Raw genomic sequence first — 18,447 nt, forward strand, 5'->3', positions numbered from 1 at the left:
CACCATACAGAGCTCAGATAATACCACCATACAGAGCTCAGATAATACCACCATACAGAGCTCAGATAATACCACCATACAGCGCTCAGATAATACCACCATACAGCGCTCAGATAATACAGCTATACATTGCTCAGATAATACCACCATACAGAGCTCAGATAATACCACCATACAGTGCTCAGATAATACCACCATACAGAGCTCAGATAATACCACCATACAGCGCTCAGATAATACCACCATACAGCGCTCAGATAATACAGCTATGCATTGCTCAGATAATACCACCATACAGAGCTCAGATAATACCACCATACAGAGCTCAGATAATACCGCCATACAGTGCTCAGATAATACCACCATACAGGGCTCAGATAATACAGCTATACATTGCTCAGGATACTATTATACAGTGTTCTAAATGATAAACCATTAATGTAACTCTCCAAATACATTTACACTATTGGTTTTGTGGTCTGTTGATTGCATTGATGAGTTCTGTGCATTCTAGACGGCTCCTTCATATACAGATACATATACAGTATATACAGATACAGTATACACATAAACAGATACATATATAGTATACACATATACAGATACATATACAGTATACACATATACAGATACATATACAGTACATACAGATACAGTATACACATAAACAGATACATATATAGTATACACATATACAGATACATATACAGTATACACATATACAGATACATATACAGTACATACAGATACAGTATACACATAAACAGATACATATATAGTATACACATATACAGATACATATACAGTATACACATATACAGATACATATACAGTACATACAGATACAGTATACACATAAACAGATACATATATAGTATACACATATACAGATACATATACAGTATACACATATACAGATACATATATAGTATACACATAAACAGATACATATATAGTATACACATATACAGATACATATACAGGCAGTCCCCGGGTTACGTACAAGATAGGGTCTGGAGGTTTGTTCTTAAGTTGAATTTGTATGTAAGTTGAAACTGTATATTTAATAATTGTAGATCCAGACAAAAAAAATTTTGGCCCCAGTGACATTTGGAGTTTAAAAATTTTTGCTGTAATGGGACCAAGGATTATCAATAAAGCTTCATTACAGACACCTTACAGCTGATTATGCAGCCTGGGACTATAGCAAAGCATTCAGAAAGCTTCACCAGAGGTCAGAGGGGTCTGTCTGTAACTATGGGTTGTCTGTAAGTCGGGTGTCCTTAAGTAGGGGACCGCCTGTACAGTATACACATATACAGATACATATACAGTACATACATATACAGTATAGACATATACAGTATACACATACAGATACATATACAGTATATACATATACAGATATACAGATACATATACAGTACATACATATACAGATACATATACAGTATAGACATATACAGTATACACATACAGATACATATACAGTATATACATATACAGATATACAGATACATATACAGTACATACATATACAGATACATATACAGTATAGACATATACAGTATACACATATACAGATACATATACAGTATACACATACAGATACATATACAGTATACACATATACAGATACATATACAGTACATACATATACAGATACATATACAGTACATACATATATAGTATACACATATACAGATACATATACAGTATACACATATACAGATACATATACAGTATATACATATACAGATATACAGATACATATACAGTACATACATATACAGATACATATACAGTATAGACATATACAGTATACACATATACAGATACATATACAGTATACACATACAGATACATATACAGTACATACAGATACAGTATACACATATACAGATACATATACAGTATACACATATACAGATACATATACAGTATACACATATACAGATACATATACAGTATACACATATACAGATACATATACAGTACATACATATACAGATACATATACAGTACATACATATATAGTATACACATATACAGATACATATACAGTATACACATATACAGATACATATACAGTATATACATATACAGATATACAGATACATATACAGTACATACATATACAGATACATATACAGTATAGACATATACAGTATACACATATACAGATACATATACAGTATACACATACAGATACATATACAGTATACACATATACAGATACATATACAGTATACACATATACAGATACATGTACAGTACATACATATACAGTATACACATATACAGATACATATACAGTATACACATATACAGATACATATACAGTATACACATACAGATACATATACAGTATACACATATACAGATACATATACAGTACATACATATACAGATACATATACAGTATAGACATATACAGTATACACATATACAGATACATATACAGTATACACATACAGATACATATACAGTATACACATATACAGATACATATACAGTACATACATATACAGATACATATACAGTATACACATATACAGTATACACATATACAGTATACACATATACAGATACATATACAGTATACACATACAGATACATATACAGTATACACATATACAGATATACAGATACATATACAGTACATACATATACAGATACATATACAGTACATACATATATAGTATACACATATACAGATACATATACAGTATACACATATACAGATACATATACAGTATATACATATACAGATATACAGATACATATACAGTACATACATATACAGATACATATACAGTATAGACATATACAGTATACACATATACAGATACATATACAGTATACACATACAGATACATATACAGTATACACATATACAGATACATATACAGTATACACATATACAGATACATATACAGTATACACATACAGATACATATACAGTATACACATATACAGATACATATACAGTACATACATATACAGATACATATACAGTATAGACATATACAGTATACACATATACAGTATACACATATACAGATACATATACAGTATACACATACAGATACATATACAGTATACACATATACAGATACATATACAGTACATACATATACAGATACATATACAGTATAGACATATACAGTATACACATATACAGTATACACATATACAGATACATATACAGTATACACATACAGATACATATACAGTATACACATATACAGATATACAGATACATATACAGTATAGACATATACCTATACAGTTCTGGATACACTGTTGGCCACAATTGTTGCTGCCAGTTGTTATGTGACATCATTGGACGCTCTAGAGGTTCGGGGTACAAGTCTATATGACCTCCTCGGGTCTTCTCTCTGCAGACGTCTGCCTTCCATCACACATTAATCCCATGATGCCTCCATAATTAGAGGTGGGAGACCTGACAGGAGTAATAAGGCTCAATGGCAGGTAAATTGCACCAGTTCACACGCGCCATCACTCACTGTCACTCTCTTCCCGCAGTTACGCCATTAAACAACAAATTTCACTTAATTTGCTGCATATTAATCGCTTTGTTGGAAAACATTGCCTTTAATAGGAGCCGGGAGTAAGACGAGGCTCAAGGTGAAATTCCCTGCCGGAAGATGGAGTGATGGAGGATGTTCATCAGTCTTGGAGCAGATGGATTGGTATTAATCAGTATATTATACCCCCCACCCCTGATCCCATAATGCCTGAGCGAATATGCAAATACTGCACATTAGCTAATTACTTCCCCTACACATAGAGCCGTGTAATCCTCCAGTGCACTTGTACTACAGGCTTCCTGCCACCTCCCTGGCATTGACCTCTCCGGATACAAACATCTTACATTCTGCTCCATTTTTCTGAATTAGAGGGGTTTTTTGATTAACACGTCCTCCCAGCAGGGGTTAATGCAGTGGATGATGGACTACTAGATAGTACACCAGCCTGAGGGTAATTTCTCATGGAATGAGCCTTTTATAAATCATCTGAAGTGCTTCACAACAGACAATCGCCTGTCATCCCGGGCCCAGCAGGGGGCGCTCTGGAAATGTGATGTAGTAGAGCGCAACGATGAAGCATAAAATCCAATGATTTCATGTGGAAAGTGTTATCATTTCAGAAATCTATTAACATACAGGGGAGATATTCATGATATCAGGGCCGGCAGCAGCACTGGGCAAACCTGGGCAAGTGTCGGGGCCCAGAGCTGCTGGGGGGGCCCCTTAAGGCTGTAATAAGGAATCCATGGGCTTGAGGGGGGCTTAATATAAAATAACCATGAGGGGGCTGTCTAATATGATAAATTAGGGAATATTTTAGGGTACAGGGGACTGTTTTAGTTTCTGAATTTCTAATTCCTCCACCTGAGTTCACTGCAAAGGGGCCCAGTGAGGCTCTTTCGCCCAGGGGCCTAGTGAAACCTCTAGCCGACTCTGGGTGGTATATGGTGTTATATAGTTGTGTGGCTGCTGCTATAGGCTCCCATGTGTGCATCCAGGTCTGTGCATGAGCCTCTATATAACATCCAGTCTGTAATAACCTTTCTATGGCTCCATACACACACACATATTGCAGTCATGTGCACCACAGTTTTCAACAATCTCTTAGATACAGATGTGTAACCCCTGTTTTACGGAATGGATTTGCCATGTGGCTACTCCTCATTGCATTGTCTAGGTAATTCCCTGGTTTTCAACCATTAATACCCCATAAAGGGATCTGGACTTTTCTACAGAAAAAACACCTGGACCTACGGAGCTTCCCAGGCTGATCCATACTGGTGAATGGCACCAAAGGGACAGGCAAGGGCATGTCTATGGTCCGGGCAGGCGGAGCTCTATCATATATGGTAGAATCAGAAATGGACTAATTGGAACCTATTGCTCAGTCACTGTTCCAAGGGCAAAATTACTGTCAGCCAACTTAATGCCATGTGATTGGTTAATAATTACTAAAAATGGTTAAGGAGTAATAAAAATCAGGTATGTGGATAAACATATACAGACACCTTAGTAAAACATCTAGTAACCTATTGCTCAGGAACTAACCCTGGACCCAGTGTGATTGGTTAATGACAGCTAAAAATGATGTACTCCGTGGACACAGGCTATAGTCCAGGCAGGTAAAGCTCTATCATAAATGGTAGAAGTCAGAAATTGGACAATAGGAACCTATTGCTCAGGCACTGTTCCAAGGGCTTTGAGCAAACCTAATGCACCGTGATTGGCTAATCATTGCTAGAAATGGTTTATTAGGGAGAGATAACAAATCCGATGGTTGAAAACCATATACAGACACCATAGTAGGATACTAGTAACAGAGGAACCTATTGCTCAGGCACTAACTCTGGACTCAGTGTGATATATTCATAGCTAATCCAGAAAATCTAAAAATGTATTCAGACATCTTAGCCTGACATCTAAGGAACCTAGGACCATATTGATTGGTAAACCTAATCAGTAATAGTAGTAAAACTGTTGCTAACTTTAGTCATCTTGGGCTGTGTGTGATTGGTTTATCAAAATTCAAAATAGCTAATAAGACAAAAATAGGAAATCAAACAAATGGACACATTTATGCAGACACCTTAGCAGGGCATTAAGAACCTATTGCTCAGGCATTCTTCTAGGAGGAGGTTCCTCAAATAAACCTTTGGAACCTATTGCTCAGGCATTCTTCTAGGAGGAGGTTCCTAAAATAAACCCTTGGAACCTATTGCTCAGGTAATTCTTCTATGAGAAGGTTCCTCAAATAAATTCTTGGAACCTATTGCTCAGGTAATTCTTCTATGAGAAGGTTCCTCAAATAAATTCTTGGAACCTATTGCTCAGGTAATTCTTCTATGAGAAGGTTCCTCAAATAAAATTCTTGGAACCTATTGCTCAGGTAATTCTTCTATGAGAAGGTTTCTCAAATAAATTCTTGGAACCTATTGCTCAGGCTTTCTTCTAGGAGGAGGTTCCTCAAATAAACCCTTGGAACCTATTGCTCAGGTAATTCTTCTAGGAGGAGGTTCCTCAAATAAAATTCTTGGAACTTATTGCTCAGGTAATTCTTCTATGAGAAGGTTTCTCAAATAAATTCTTGGAACCTATTGCTCAGGCTTTCTTCTAGGAGGGGGATCCTCAAATAAACCCTTGGAACCTATTGCTCAGGTAATTCTTCTATGAGAAGGTTCATCAAATAAACCCTTGAAACCTGTTGCTCAGGCATTCTTCTAGGAGAGGGTTCCTCAAATAAATTCTTGGAACCTATTGTTCAGGTAATTATTCTATGAGAAGGTTCCTCAAATAAATTCTTGGAACCTATTGCTCAGGCATTCTTCTAGGAGGAGGTTCCTCAAATAAATTCTTGGAACCTATTGCTCAGGTAATTCTTCTAGGAGGAGGAACCTTGATAAAACCCTTGGAACCTATTGCTCAAGCATTTTAAAATAACCCTGCACTATCCATGATTGATTGATTTTGTAGTAGAACAGGTAGATACATTCTTCTGGCACTAGGACTCAATCTCCTGATGATCCATTGATTCCCCCGCCTTCACATTGTAGCTGTAATCTGCAATAACCTCCTGGCCAGTCTTCAATTCATTCTGCAGCACTCCCACAGGAGGAAAGTGGTATTACACCATCACATTAAAGTAGGTTCAGTCGCCTCTATCACATAAGGACGTGATGGGTCGTCCAGACTCTTTTTTTTTGCGGCCGATCAGTGAGATTGGGAGTGTGAAGGGTTAAATAAAAGCAGAGTAAACACAATGTGAACACAGGCGAGAGGCGCATCCGCTATGAATTAGAATGAGGTAATGGATACGGTATTTATCGGCTCCATCAGCGGCGGTCTCGGTCCTTGCAGCATCCAGCAGGACCCTCACTTAGCCTGACAACCTGTCTGCTCACATGAGGACTAAATAGCAGAGGAGACAAATCACAGCCGTTTTCCAATTGTGCCTCGCGCCCCTGATCATGCGTCCATTTTATTTACATCCTGTTTGTCGCGCTCCGCATTGTCGACTCAGATGGACGCGTTTCCATTAATGCAGGTTTAATAAAATCCTTAACTCGCGAGCAGCAAGAACTGTGGGAAATGTGTCATAATACGAGCGGCGGGTGATTATACTATTACACACCACACCGCTGCATCCTACCCGTATATGAGGCGTAGGAGACATGTGAAAGTATAGAAAGTGACCACTAGGGGGCGCTATGGAGCATTACATTGGATTGGCTACAATGGAACAGCCGTGAGCTATGTGCAGCTCACAACTGTGTATTTTCCTAACAGCGCACCGTGTGGCCAGGAGTGGTACTGCGTGTAAAATAAAGTAGCTGCTAAACAGTCCAAAATGAAAGTGCTTTGTAGGGGGATAGTTAATATTATTTTACATGTGGTCAAGAATATTATTACATTTAAAATTAGGGAGAGGCTACAGAGTGAAGAATGAAAGAGCTTTGAGCATAATGTTCACAAACATTTTCTAACAGTGCCCCATGTGTTTGGAATTGGTACTGCACGTAAAATTAAGGAGGCACTAAATAGACAAGAATGAAAGTGCTTTGGGCTGTAGTGGGTTATAAATAGGATTTTAATTAACAGCGCTCCTTGTGGTCAAGAGTGGTACTGCACATAAAATTAAGTAGGTGCTAAATAGTCCAAAATGAAAGTTCTTTGTGGTGTAGGGGGTTATAAAGAGGATTTTCGTTGTGGTCAAGATTGGCACTACAAGTAAAATTATGGAGAGGCTACAAGAGTGTAGAATGAAAATGCTTTGAGCTGTGTGAGGTTCATATACATGCTTTTTCCTAACAGCGCACCATGTGGTCAGGAGTGGTACTGCACATAAAATTAGGGAGGCGCTACATGGCCAGAATGAAAGGGCTTTGAGCTACATGGGGCTTATAATTAGGTTTTATTTAACAGCGCACCATGTGGTCAGGAGTGGTACTGCACATAAAATTAGGGAGGAGCTACATGGACAGAATGTAAGAGCTATGAGCTACATGGGGCTTATAATTATGTTTTATTTAACAGCGCACCATGTGGTCAGGAGTGGTACTGCACATAAAATTAGGGAGGCGCTACATGGTCAGAATGTAAGAGCTTTGAGCTACATGGGGCTTATAATTAGGTTTTATTTAACAGCGCACCATGTGGTCAGGAGTGGTACTGCACATAAAATTAGGGAGGCGCTACATGGTCAGAATGTAAGAGCTTTGAGCTACATGGGGCTTATAATTAGGTTTTATTTAACAGCGCACCATGTGGTCAGGAGTGGTACTGCACATAAATTAAGGGAGGAGCTACATGGGGCCTATAATTATGTTTTATTAATCATTTTGCCAATTCTTCTAATGAACTCATTGGAAGACAAACGACTATTTTCGGATGTTATAACATTTGGAGCATCGATAAGTGCTGTATGAGTGATCCGAAGCCGTATTCAAGGAGAAGTAGAAGCTTAGAGGTGGGGGATCTCCTTAAGGCTCCCCGTGAGTGTTGTTTGTTGATAGTATTGATGATTTCTGTCGTGGATGCGGTTTTGCTCCTCTGTGTCGGTGATTTTCTTCTGTCATTATCGCTCCCACGTAGGAGTCTGTCTGGGAGAAGATAAAGCTCTGGTGTGTTTGGGAAGAGCTCCCTCTCCAGCCGCCGCGTGACAAGTGTGTCAGCGCATTAGCATACAAATGGGAATTATAGATTTTAGTTTTCGCTCCTTATTCTGCTAAAATACCACAAAAGATTATTATATTTTGGCAGATAATCTGGTTTCCTGTGGTGGGATGAGACACATTGTATCTGTAAATAAGATGGAGGCTCCTACCGCTACCCGAGCCGCGCCGAGGAGCCCATCGTATCGCTGTGTCATTGTTGTTCTCTATAGAAAGGAGAAAAAAAATCTAAATAAATCAGAGAACATAAAACCGGGCTCCAAGGCGACTCGGAACAACCTGCCATAGGCACAGGGTCTAACCAAAACCACCAGACGTCCAGCATGGCGGCCACCGAGCCCCTCCACAATGCAAGATTCTAGGACACATCTGAGGACCCACACTCCAGCACCTAGATGTATCTGAGGTCCCCAACTCCAGCACCTAGATGTATCTGAGGACCCACACTCCAGCACCTAGATGTATCTGAGGACCCACACTCCAGCACCTAGATGTATCTGAGGTCCCCAACTCCAGCACCTAGATGTATCTGAGGACCCACACTTCAGCACCTAGATGTATCTGAGGACCCACACTCCAGCACCTAGATGTATCTGAGGACCCACACTCCAGCACCTAGATGTATCTGAGGACCCACACTTCAGCACCTAGATGTATCTGAGGTCCCACACTCCAGCACCTAGATGTATCTGAGGACCCACACTTCAGCACCTAGATGTATCTGAGGACCCACACTTCAGCACCTAGATGTATCTGAGGACCCACACTCCAGCACCTAGATGTATCTGAGGACCCACACTTCAGCACCTAGATGTATCTGAGGTCCCACACTCCAGCACTTAGATGTATCTGAGGTCCCACACTCCAGCACCTAGATGTATCTGAGGACCCCCACTCCAGCAGCTAGATGTATCTGAGGACCCCCACTCCAGCAGCTAGATGCATCTGAGGACCCACACTCCAGCACTTAGATGTATCTGAGGACCCACACTCCAGCACCTAGATCTATCTGAGGACCCACACTCCAGCACCTAGATGTATCTGAGGACCCACACTCCAGCACCTAGATGTATCTGAGGACCCACACTCCAGCACCTAGATGTATCTGAGGACCCCCACTCCAGCACCTAGATGTATCTGAGGACCCCCACTCCAGCACCTAGATGTATCTGAGGTCCCACACTCCAGCACTTAGATGTATCTGAGGTCCCACACTCCAGCACCTAGATCTATCTGAGGACCCACACTCCAGCACCTAGATGTATCTGAGGACCCCCACTCCAGCAGCTAGATGTATCTGAGGACCCACACTCCAGCAGCTAGATGTATCTGAGGACCCACACTCCAGCACCTAGATCTATCTGAGGACCCCCACTCCAGCACCTAGATGTATCTGAGGACCCCCACTCCAGCACCTAGATGTATCTGAGGTCCCACACTCCAGCACTTAGATGTATCTGAGGTCCCACACTCCAGCACCAAGGTGTATCTGAGGACCCACACTCCAGCACCTAGATGTATCTGAGGACCCACACTCCAGCACCTAGATGTATCTGAGGACCCACACTCCAGCACCTAGATGTATCTGAGGTCCCACACTCCAGCACCTAGATGTATCTGAGGACCCACACTCCAGCACCTAGATGTATCTGAGGACCCACACTCCAGCACTTAGATCTATCTGAGGACCCACACTCCAGCACTTAGATGTATCTGAGGACCCACACTCCAGCACCTAGATGGATCTGAGGACCCACACTCCAGCACCTAGATGTATCTGAGGTCCCCCACTCCAGCACCTAGATGTATCTGAGGTCCCACACTCCAGCACCTAGATGTATCTGAGGACCCCCACTCCAGCAGCTAGATGTATCTGAGGACCCCCACTCCAGCACCTAGATGTATCTGAGGACCCACACTCCAGCACCTAGATGTATCTGAGGTCCCACACTCCAGCACCTAGATGTATCTGAGGTCCCACACTCCAGCACCTAGATGTATCTGAGGACCCACACTCCAGCACATAGATGTATCTGAGGACCCACACTCCAGCACCTAGATGTATCTGAGGTCCCACACTCCAGCACCTAGATGTATCTGAGGTCCCCCACTCCAGCACTTAGATGTATCTGAGGTCCCACACTCCAGCACTTAGATGTATCTGAGGACCCCCACTCCAGCACCATGGTGTATCTGAGGTCCCACACTCCAGCACCTAGATGTATCTGAGGACCCACACTCCAGCACTTAGATGTATCTGAGGTCCCACACTCCAGCACCTAGATCTATCTGAGGACCCCCACTCCAGCACTTAGATGTATCTGAGGTCCCACACTCCAGCACCTAGATCTATCTGAGGACCCCCACTCCAGCACTTAGATGTATCTGAGGACCCACACTCCAGCACCTAGATGTATCTGAGGACCCACACTCCAGCACCATGGTGTATCTGAGGTCCCACACTCCAGCACCTAGATGCATCTGAGGATGAACAGGAGAGCACCTAGTCAGTTGAATCCAAGAATCCACACTTCTAAGCACCTAGATAATGCAGTAGGTCCACAGTTCAGCACTTAGATAATGCTGTAGGTCCACAGTTTAGCATTTAGATAATGCTGTAGCCCACAAGCAGCTCCCTATGTCACATGACTACTCGTCATATAGTTGTCAGAGTCCTAGAACTTCCATGAACCGTCCTTGCTGCAGGTCCACAGTTCAGCGACTAGATAATGCTGCAGGTCCACGGTTCAGCACCTACATAATGCTGCAGGTCCACGGTTCAGCACCTACATAATGCTGCAGGCCAACAGTTCAGCACCTAGAGAATGCTGCAGGTCCACAGTTTAGCAACTAGATAATGCTGCAGGTCCACAGTTCAACATCTATACAAAGTGAAAGACTCACATTACAGCACCTGCTGTAAAGAATCTTTAGCACCTACTATAGAGACTATAGAGAACCCACAGCACAATGCCACTATGTGTTTGTAGGCCCATATTACAGCATCAAAGCAGCATCTGAGGACCCACGCTCCAGCACTTGGATGAATCTAGGGGCCTACAGAGCAGGACTCTGGTGATCCACACCATGTTTATATAAGTGGCCACACCACAGCTTCTAGATGTATCTTAGGAACATCATTACAGCTTGGTACGTTTCGTTCCTATGGTCTCTCTTGTTTTGTTGTCTCCATTGTACCAATGTTCTCTATTGTATTTTCAATGACATTTAGCGCTTTGTCTTACAGTTCTGTCATATACTTAATATAATGGATTTCTGATGCCCGGATGTTTCTTTCCTCTTGCAGCCAGAGACTTTGAAGGAGAAGAGGAATATCTGGATATCCAAGGCATCACCCGAGAACAGTCTGGGAAATACGAGTGCAAAGCGGCCAATGAAGTAGCTTCAGCAGATGTAAAACAAGTCCGGGTCACTGTGAACTGTGAGTATAGTCATCCCCTAGGGGTCAGCGTGCCCCTCGTGTTATCAGCACAATCGCTATATCATAGATGATCTCCCTAGGAATCATTGAGGCTGTACATATATATATACACACACTCACCGGCCACTTTATTAGGTACACCTGTCCAACTTAATTTCTAATCAACCAATCAATGGCGGCAACTCAGTGCATTTAGGCATGTAGACATGGTCAAGACAATCTCCTGCAGTTCTCCCGAGCATCAGTATGGGGAAGAAAGGTGATTTGTGGCCTTTGAACGTGGCATGGTTGTTGGTGCCAGAAGGGCTGGTCTGAGTATTTCAGAAACTGCTGATCTACTGGGATTTTCACGCACAACCATCTCTAGGGTTTACAGAGAATGGTCCGAAAAAGAAAAAACATCCAGTGAGCGCCAGTTCTGTGGGCGGAAATGCCTTGTTGATGCCAGAGGAGAATGGGCAGACTGGTTCGATCTGATAGAAAGGCAACAGTGACTCAAATCGCCACCCGTTACAACCAAGGTAGGCAGAAGAGCATCTCTGAACGCACAGTACGTCCAACTCTGAGGCAGATGGGCTACAGCAGCAGAAGACCACACCGGGTGCCACTCCTTTCAGCTAAGAACAGGAAACTGAGGCTATAATTTGCACAAGCAAATTGGACAGTAGAAGATTGGAGAAACGTTGCCTGGTCTGATGAGTCTCGATTTCTGTTGCGACATTCGGATGGTAGGGTCAGAATTTGGTACAACAACATGAAAGCATGGATCCATCCTGCCTTGTATCAGCGGCTCAGGCTGGTGGTGGTGGTGTCATGGATCCATCCTGCCTTGTATCAGCGGCTCAGGCTGGTGCTGGTGTCATGGATCCATCCTGCCTTGTATCAGCGGCTCAGGCTGGTGGTGGTGGTGTCATGGATCCATCCTGCCTTGTATCAGCGGCTCAGGCTGGTGGTGGTGGTGTCATGGATCCATCCTGCCTTGTATCAGCGGGTCAGGCTGGTGGTGGTGGTGTCATGGATCCATCCTGCCTTGTATCAGCGGCTCAGGCTGGTGGTGCTGGTGTCATGGATCCATCCTGCCTTGTATCAGCGGCTCAGGCTGGTGCTGGTGTCATGGATCCATCCTGCCTTGTATCAGCGGCTCAGGCTGGTGGTGGTGGTGTCATGGATCCATCCTGCCTTGTATCAGCGGGTCAGGCTGGTGGTGGTGGTGTCATGGATCCATCCTGCCTTGTATCAGCGGCTCAGGCTGGTGGTGGTGGTGTCATGGATCCATCCTGCCTTGTATCAGCGGGTCAGGCTGGTGGTGGTGGTGTCATGGATCCATCCTGCCTTGTATCAGCGGCTCAGGCTGGTGGTGGTGGTGTCATGGATCCATCCTGCCTTGTATCAGCGGGTCAGGCTGGTGGTGGTGGTGTCATGGATCCATCCTGCCTTGTATCAGCGGCTCAGGCTGGTGGTGCTGGTGTCATGGATCCATCCTGCCTTGTATCAGCGGCTCAGGCTGGTGGTGGTGGTGTCATGGATCCATCCTGCCTTGTATCAGCGGCTCAGGCTGGTGGTGCTGGTGTCATGGATCCATCCTGCCTTGTATCAGCGGGTCAGGCTGGTGGTGGTGGTGTCATGGATCCATCCTGCCTTGTATCAGCGGGTCAGGCTGGTGGTGCTGGTGTCATGGATCCATCCTGCCTTGTATCAGCGGCTCAGGCTGGTGGTGCTGGTGTCATGGATCCATCCTGCCTTGTATCAGCGGCTCAGGCTGGTGGTGGTGTCATGGATCCATCCTGCCTTGTATCAGCGGCTCAGGCTGGTGGTGGTGGTGTCATGGATCCCTCCTGCCTTGTATCAGCGGGTCAGGCTGGTGGTGGTGGTGTCATGGATCCATCCTGCCTTGTATCAGCGGGTCAGGCTGGTGGTGGTGGTGTCATGGATCCATCCTGCCTTGTATCAGCGGCTCAGGCTGGTGGTGGTGGTGTCATGGATCCATCCTGCCTTGTATCAGCGGCTCAGGCTGGTGGTGCTGGTGTCATGGATCCATCCTGCCTTGTATCAGCGGCTCAGGCTGGTGCTGGTGGTGTCATGGTGTCTTTGGGCCCCTTGGTACAACGCCACAGCCTACCTGAGTATTGTTGCTGCCCATGTCCATCCCTTTATGAGCACAATGTACCCTGTAACATCTGATGGCTACTTTCAGCAGGATAATGCGCCAGGTCATAAAGCTGGAATCATCTCAGACTGGTTTCTTGAACATGACAATGAGGTCACTGGACACAAATGGCTCCACAGTCACCAAATCTCCATCCAATAGAGCATCTTTGGGATGTGGTGGAACGGGAGATTCGCATCATGGATGTGCAGCCGACAAATCTGCGGCAACTGTGTGATGCCATCATGTCAATATGGACCAAAATCTCTGAGGAGCTTCCAGCACCTTGTTGTATCTATGCCACGAAGAATTGAGGCAGTTCTGAAGGCAAAAGGGGGTCCAACCCGATACTAGCATGGTGGACCTAAGTGGCCGGTGAGTGTATATATATATATATATAGGGGGTCAAGCTTTGTGTTTATAGAATAAACTTAGACAATGACTGCGGATTTATAGAAGGTGCAGCTGAGATGCGTCATCAACAAGCATAAACATCAACTTACAAGGGGATGTGACCTGACGGAGTAAGGGTTACAAATTCAGGTGTGCAGAGGGCACATCAAGGATGTAAAAGGGTAGATCTTGGTGTGCACAGGGCAGATCCAGGTGTGTAGAGGGCAGATCATGGAGAGAGTAGGGCAGATCCAGGATGTAACAGGATAGATCTAGATCTAAGTTTGGGACATGGCAGATCCAACTATGTACAGGTAGATCCAGGATGTAACAGGGCAACTTTTTGCCTGTTACCCTTGATGAGCCTTTGCCTTCTTCTTTCTAGCTTAAAAAAATGCCCCTTAGTGTATTTTATGACTGGACACAAATTTCGATTTCCTTGTTTAGGACTCGCCAGTAATTAACCACATTTTTTAGACAACATTAAATAAAGGAAAGATCATTGCTAATAAACTTAGTGCCTGGGGTCAGGCGGCTGCTGTAAAAGCTTCCTATTTGTGTAGGTCACAGAAGGTTTGCATCTTCTGAGATAGTAAGTAACAGGAGCTCGGAGCCAACGCATCTAATTGGCTGCAGGAGTTAACGAGAACATTTCTCCGTAGAAGGTAAATTTGATTATATTTATCAGTAAGATTTAAAGGCAAATCGCATCATCTACAGGAAAATATACAGAGCATTCAGCGAGGAAGATGAGAGGAAGAAACTGAAATTAATAGGAGGAAAAATAGTGATGCTTCATCCTGTCATTCATTAGAGCAACTCACAGGATGCCCTAGAGGTGCTAATATATTATGGTAACACAGAATAGTGAGTGCAGCTCTGGAGTATATAAGGATTTAAAGAGAATCAGTAAAGGATTAGTTATTTCAAGTATGTACACAGTGACTGCACCAGCAGCAGAATAGTGAGTGCAGCTCTGGAGTATAATACAGGATGTAACTCAGGATCAGTACAGGATAAGTAATGTCATGTATGTACACAGTGACTGCACCAGCAGCAGAATAGTGAGTGCAGCTCTGGAGTATAATACAGGATGTAACTCAGGATCAGTACAGGGTAAGTAATGTCATGTATGTACACAGTGACTGCACCAGCAGCAGAATAGTGAGTGCAGCTCTGGGGTATAATACAGGATGTAACTCAGGATCAGTACAGGATAAGTAATGTCATGTATGTACACAGTGACTGCACCAGCAGCAGAATAGTGAGTGCAGCTCTGGAGTATAATACAGGATGTAACTCAGGATCAGTACAGGATAAGTAATGTCATGTATGTACACAGTGACTGCACCAGCAGCAGAATAGTGAGTGTAGCTCTGGGGTATAATACAGGATGTAACTCAGGATCAGTACAGGATAAGTAATGTCATGTATGTACACAGTGACTGCACCAGCAGCAGAATAGTGAGTGCAGCTCTGGAGTATAATACAGGATGTAACTCAGGATCAGTACAGGATAAGTATAGTGTGCACTGTATGTATTGAAGCCTTAATGTTTAATGGGTCTCAATGTCTGTGCCCAAATGCATCTCATGGGGTAAATAATTTGCACATATCATCCATGTATAATTCTAGTGCAGATGGAATATCCTCCTGGTTCTGTGGAATATTCCGGCAGTCGCTGTCCTCTCTGTAGCGCAGCGTTGGGCTGTTCTTGTACCTGTCAGACACAGAGATGTCACCGCACACAGTAGGAAAGTTCCTTGAAGCCGGATACTGAAAGTCTCCTCTAGCTGAGCTCTGGGATAAAACACTGCAGAATGATAGATATTTTATATAAAAGTTTATTTCTCTGTAGAAAAACTGAGAAATTTACTTTCCAATGTAACAGCCGACGTCTGAGTGTAAGTGATGGAGAGAGAAATCATTACTGCTCTGTACATCCGCCGCCGCATAGGGAAACTCTCATCTCCAGCTTCTATTATATCAACACTTTACTAGATAGATAGGAGATAGATAGGAGATAGATAGATAGATAGATAGATAGATAGATAGATAGGAGATAGATAGGAGATAGAGAGATAGATAGATAGATAGATAGATAGGAGATAGATAGATAGATAGATAGATAGATAGATAGATAGATAGATAGATAGATAGGAGATAGATAGATAGGAGATAGATATGAGATAGATAGAAGATAGATAGAAAGATAGATAGGAGATAGATAGATAGATAGATAGATAGATAGGAGATAGATGGATAGATAGATAGATAGATAGATAGATAGATAGATAGATAGGAGATAGAGAGATAGATAGATAGGAGATAGATAGATAGATAGATAGATAGATAGATAGGAGATAGATAGATAGATAGATAGATAGGAGATAGATAGATAGATAGATAGATAGATAGATAGATAGATAGATAGGAGATAGATAGATAGGAGATAGATAGATAGATAGATAGATAGATAGATAGATAGATAGGAGATAGATAGATAGGAGATAGATAGATAGATAGATAGATAGATAGATAGATAGATAGATAGATAGGAGATAGATAGATAGGTAGATACTGTAGATGGGGAGAGAAAAGAACTGGCCGGCACATCCGCACACCACACAATGACCTCCTGCCGCTCGGCCGCATTATATAACGAACTCCAGATTCTTAGTTACATTTTGATCAAATTGTATAAGCCAATAACCACATCACGGTGACCTCTTTATGGTGGGTCCCTACTCTATAGTGTGCGGCATCACATGGCGTCCACCACCGCTGCAGCACAGCGCCGGCAGGGACCAAGACCCGGTTGCCCCCAGCTGGCAGGCATAGCCCCCATGGCTCCGGTCCCCGGGCCCCCACAACAGAAGCGGCGGACGCCATGCAATACCGCACCAAGTGAACAGGCAAAAAAGCTCACCATGTGTGAACAGGTGCTGAATACTCACTGTCCCATGTGGTCTCAGACACTAGCTGAGAGGAGGTAGGCGGCCGCTATATGCAGTCTCCTGCTAATTTAAAAGCACCTGGGTCAGATGGGGCGGAGTGCTGGTACCAGGAAAAACAAAATAAATGAAGCGATAGAATGTACTAAACCAACATGGGGAGAGAAAAAGAACCGGACCGAACATCCACACATCACACAATGATCTACAGCCGCTCGGCTACATTATATAACCAACTCATATATATACAGTCTAAAGTGTCACATGACACAAACCACGCCCCTTCCTAAACAAAGTGCTATAGTACAATCAGGTCTAGATACATTGTAACAAAATATATCCAAATACACGTATCTGTGCCAACACATGTATATGAGTGCAATCAGTATATTAAAAAACATGTTATCACTGTGAGAAGATGTTGCTGTGATGTATCAGTATATACAACCACACTTATATATATATAACCACAGTATATATTCCCCGCCAGGGGCGTAACTACAGCGGTAGCAGCCATAGCAGCCGCTATGGGGCCCGCAGTGTCAGGGGGCCCCGTCATCCGACCTGACACAATAAAGAATGGAGGATGTGCACCATTATATCTATATTGTACTGCACATGTCCAGCATAATATGTATATAACATATACTGTGATGTATATCTGTGAGATTTATATGGTGTCTGTATGTGAGTATGTTGCATATGGCACTGCATCTGTGTGTATATGCAGAATGTAGTTATATGTGATTGTTACTCGCATGTGTGAGTATACTAATATGTATATTTTTTA

The 18,447-nt window shown here is 43.0% G+C and overlaps 1 protein-coding gene across 3 annotated transcripts in view; it reads left to right on the forward strand.

Annotated features, from left to right (window-relative positions):
- Positions 1-18,447, forward strand: part of LSAMP (limbic system associated membrane protein) — a 520,650-nt gene that overhangs the window by 450,698 nt on the left and 51,505 nt on the right. For all 3 annotated transcript variants that reach the window (XM_072138917.1, XM_072138918.1, XM_072138919.1), the window contains exon 4: positions 12,030-12,164. In XM_072138917.1, coding sequence (XP_071995018.1) covers positions 12,030-12,164 — 135 coding nt within the window. The remainder of the gene's footprint in view (positions 1-12,029; positions 12,165-18,447) is intronic.

Source organism: Engystomops pustulosus, chromosome 2 (genome assembly GCF_040894005.1).
Source record: "Engystomops pustulosus chromosome 2, aEngPut4.maternal, whole genome shotgun sequence".
Lineage (NCBI taxonomy): Eukaryota > Metazoa > Chordata > Amphibia > Anura > Leptodactylidae > Engystomops > Engystomops pustulosus.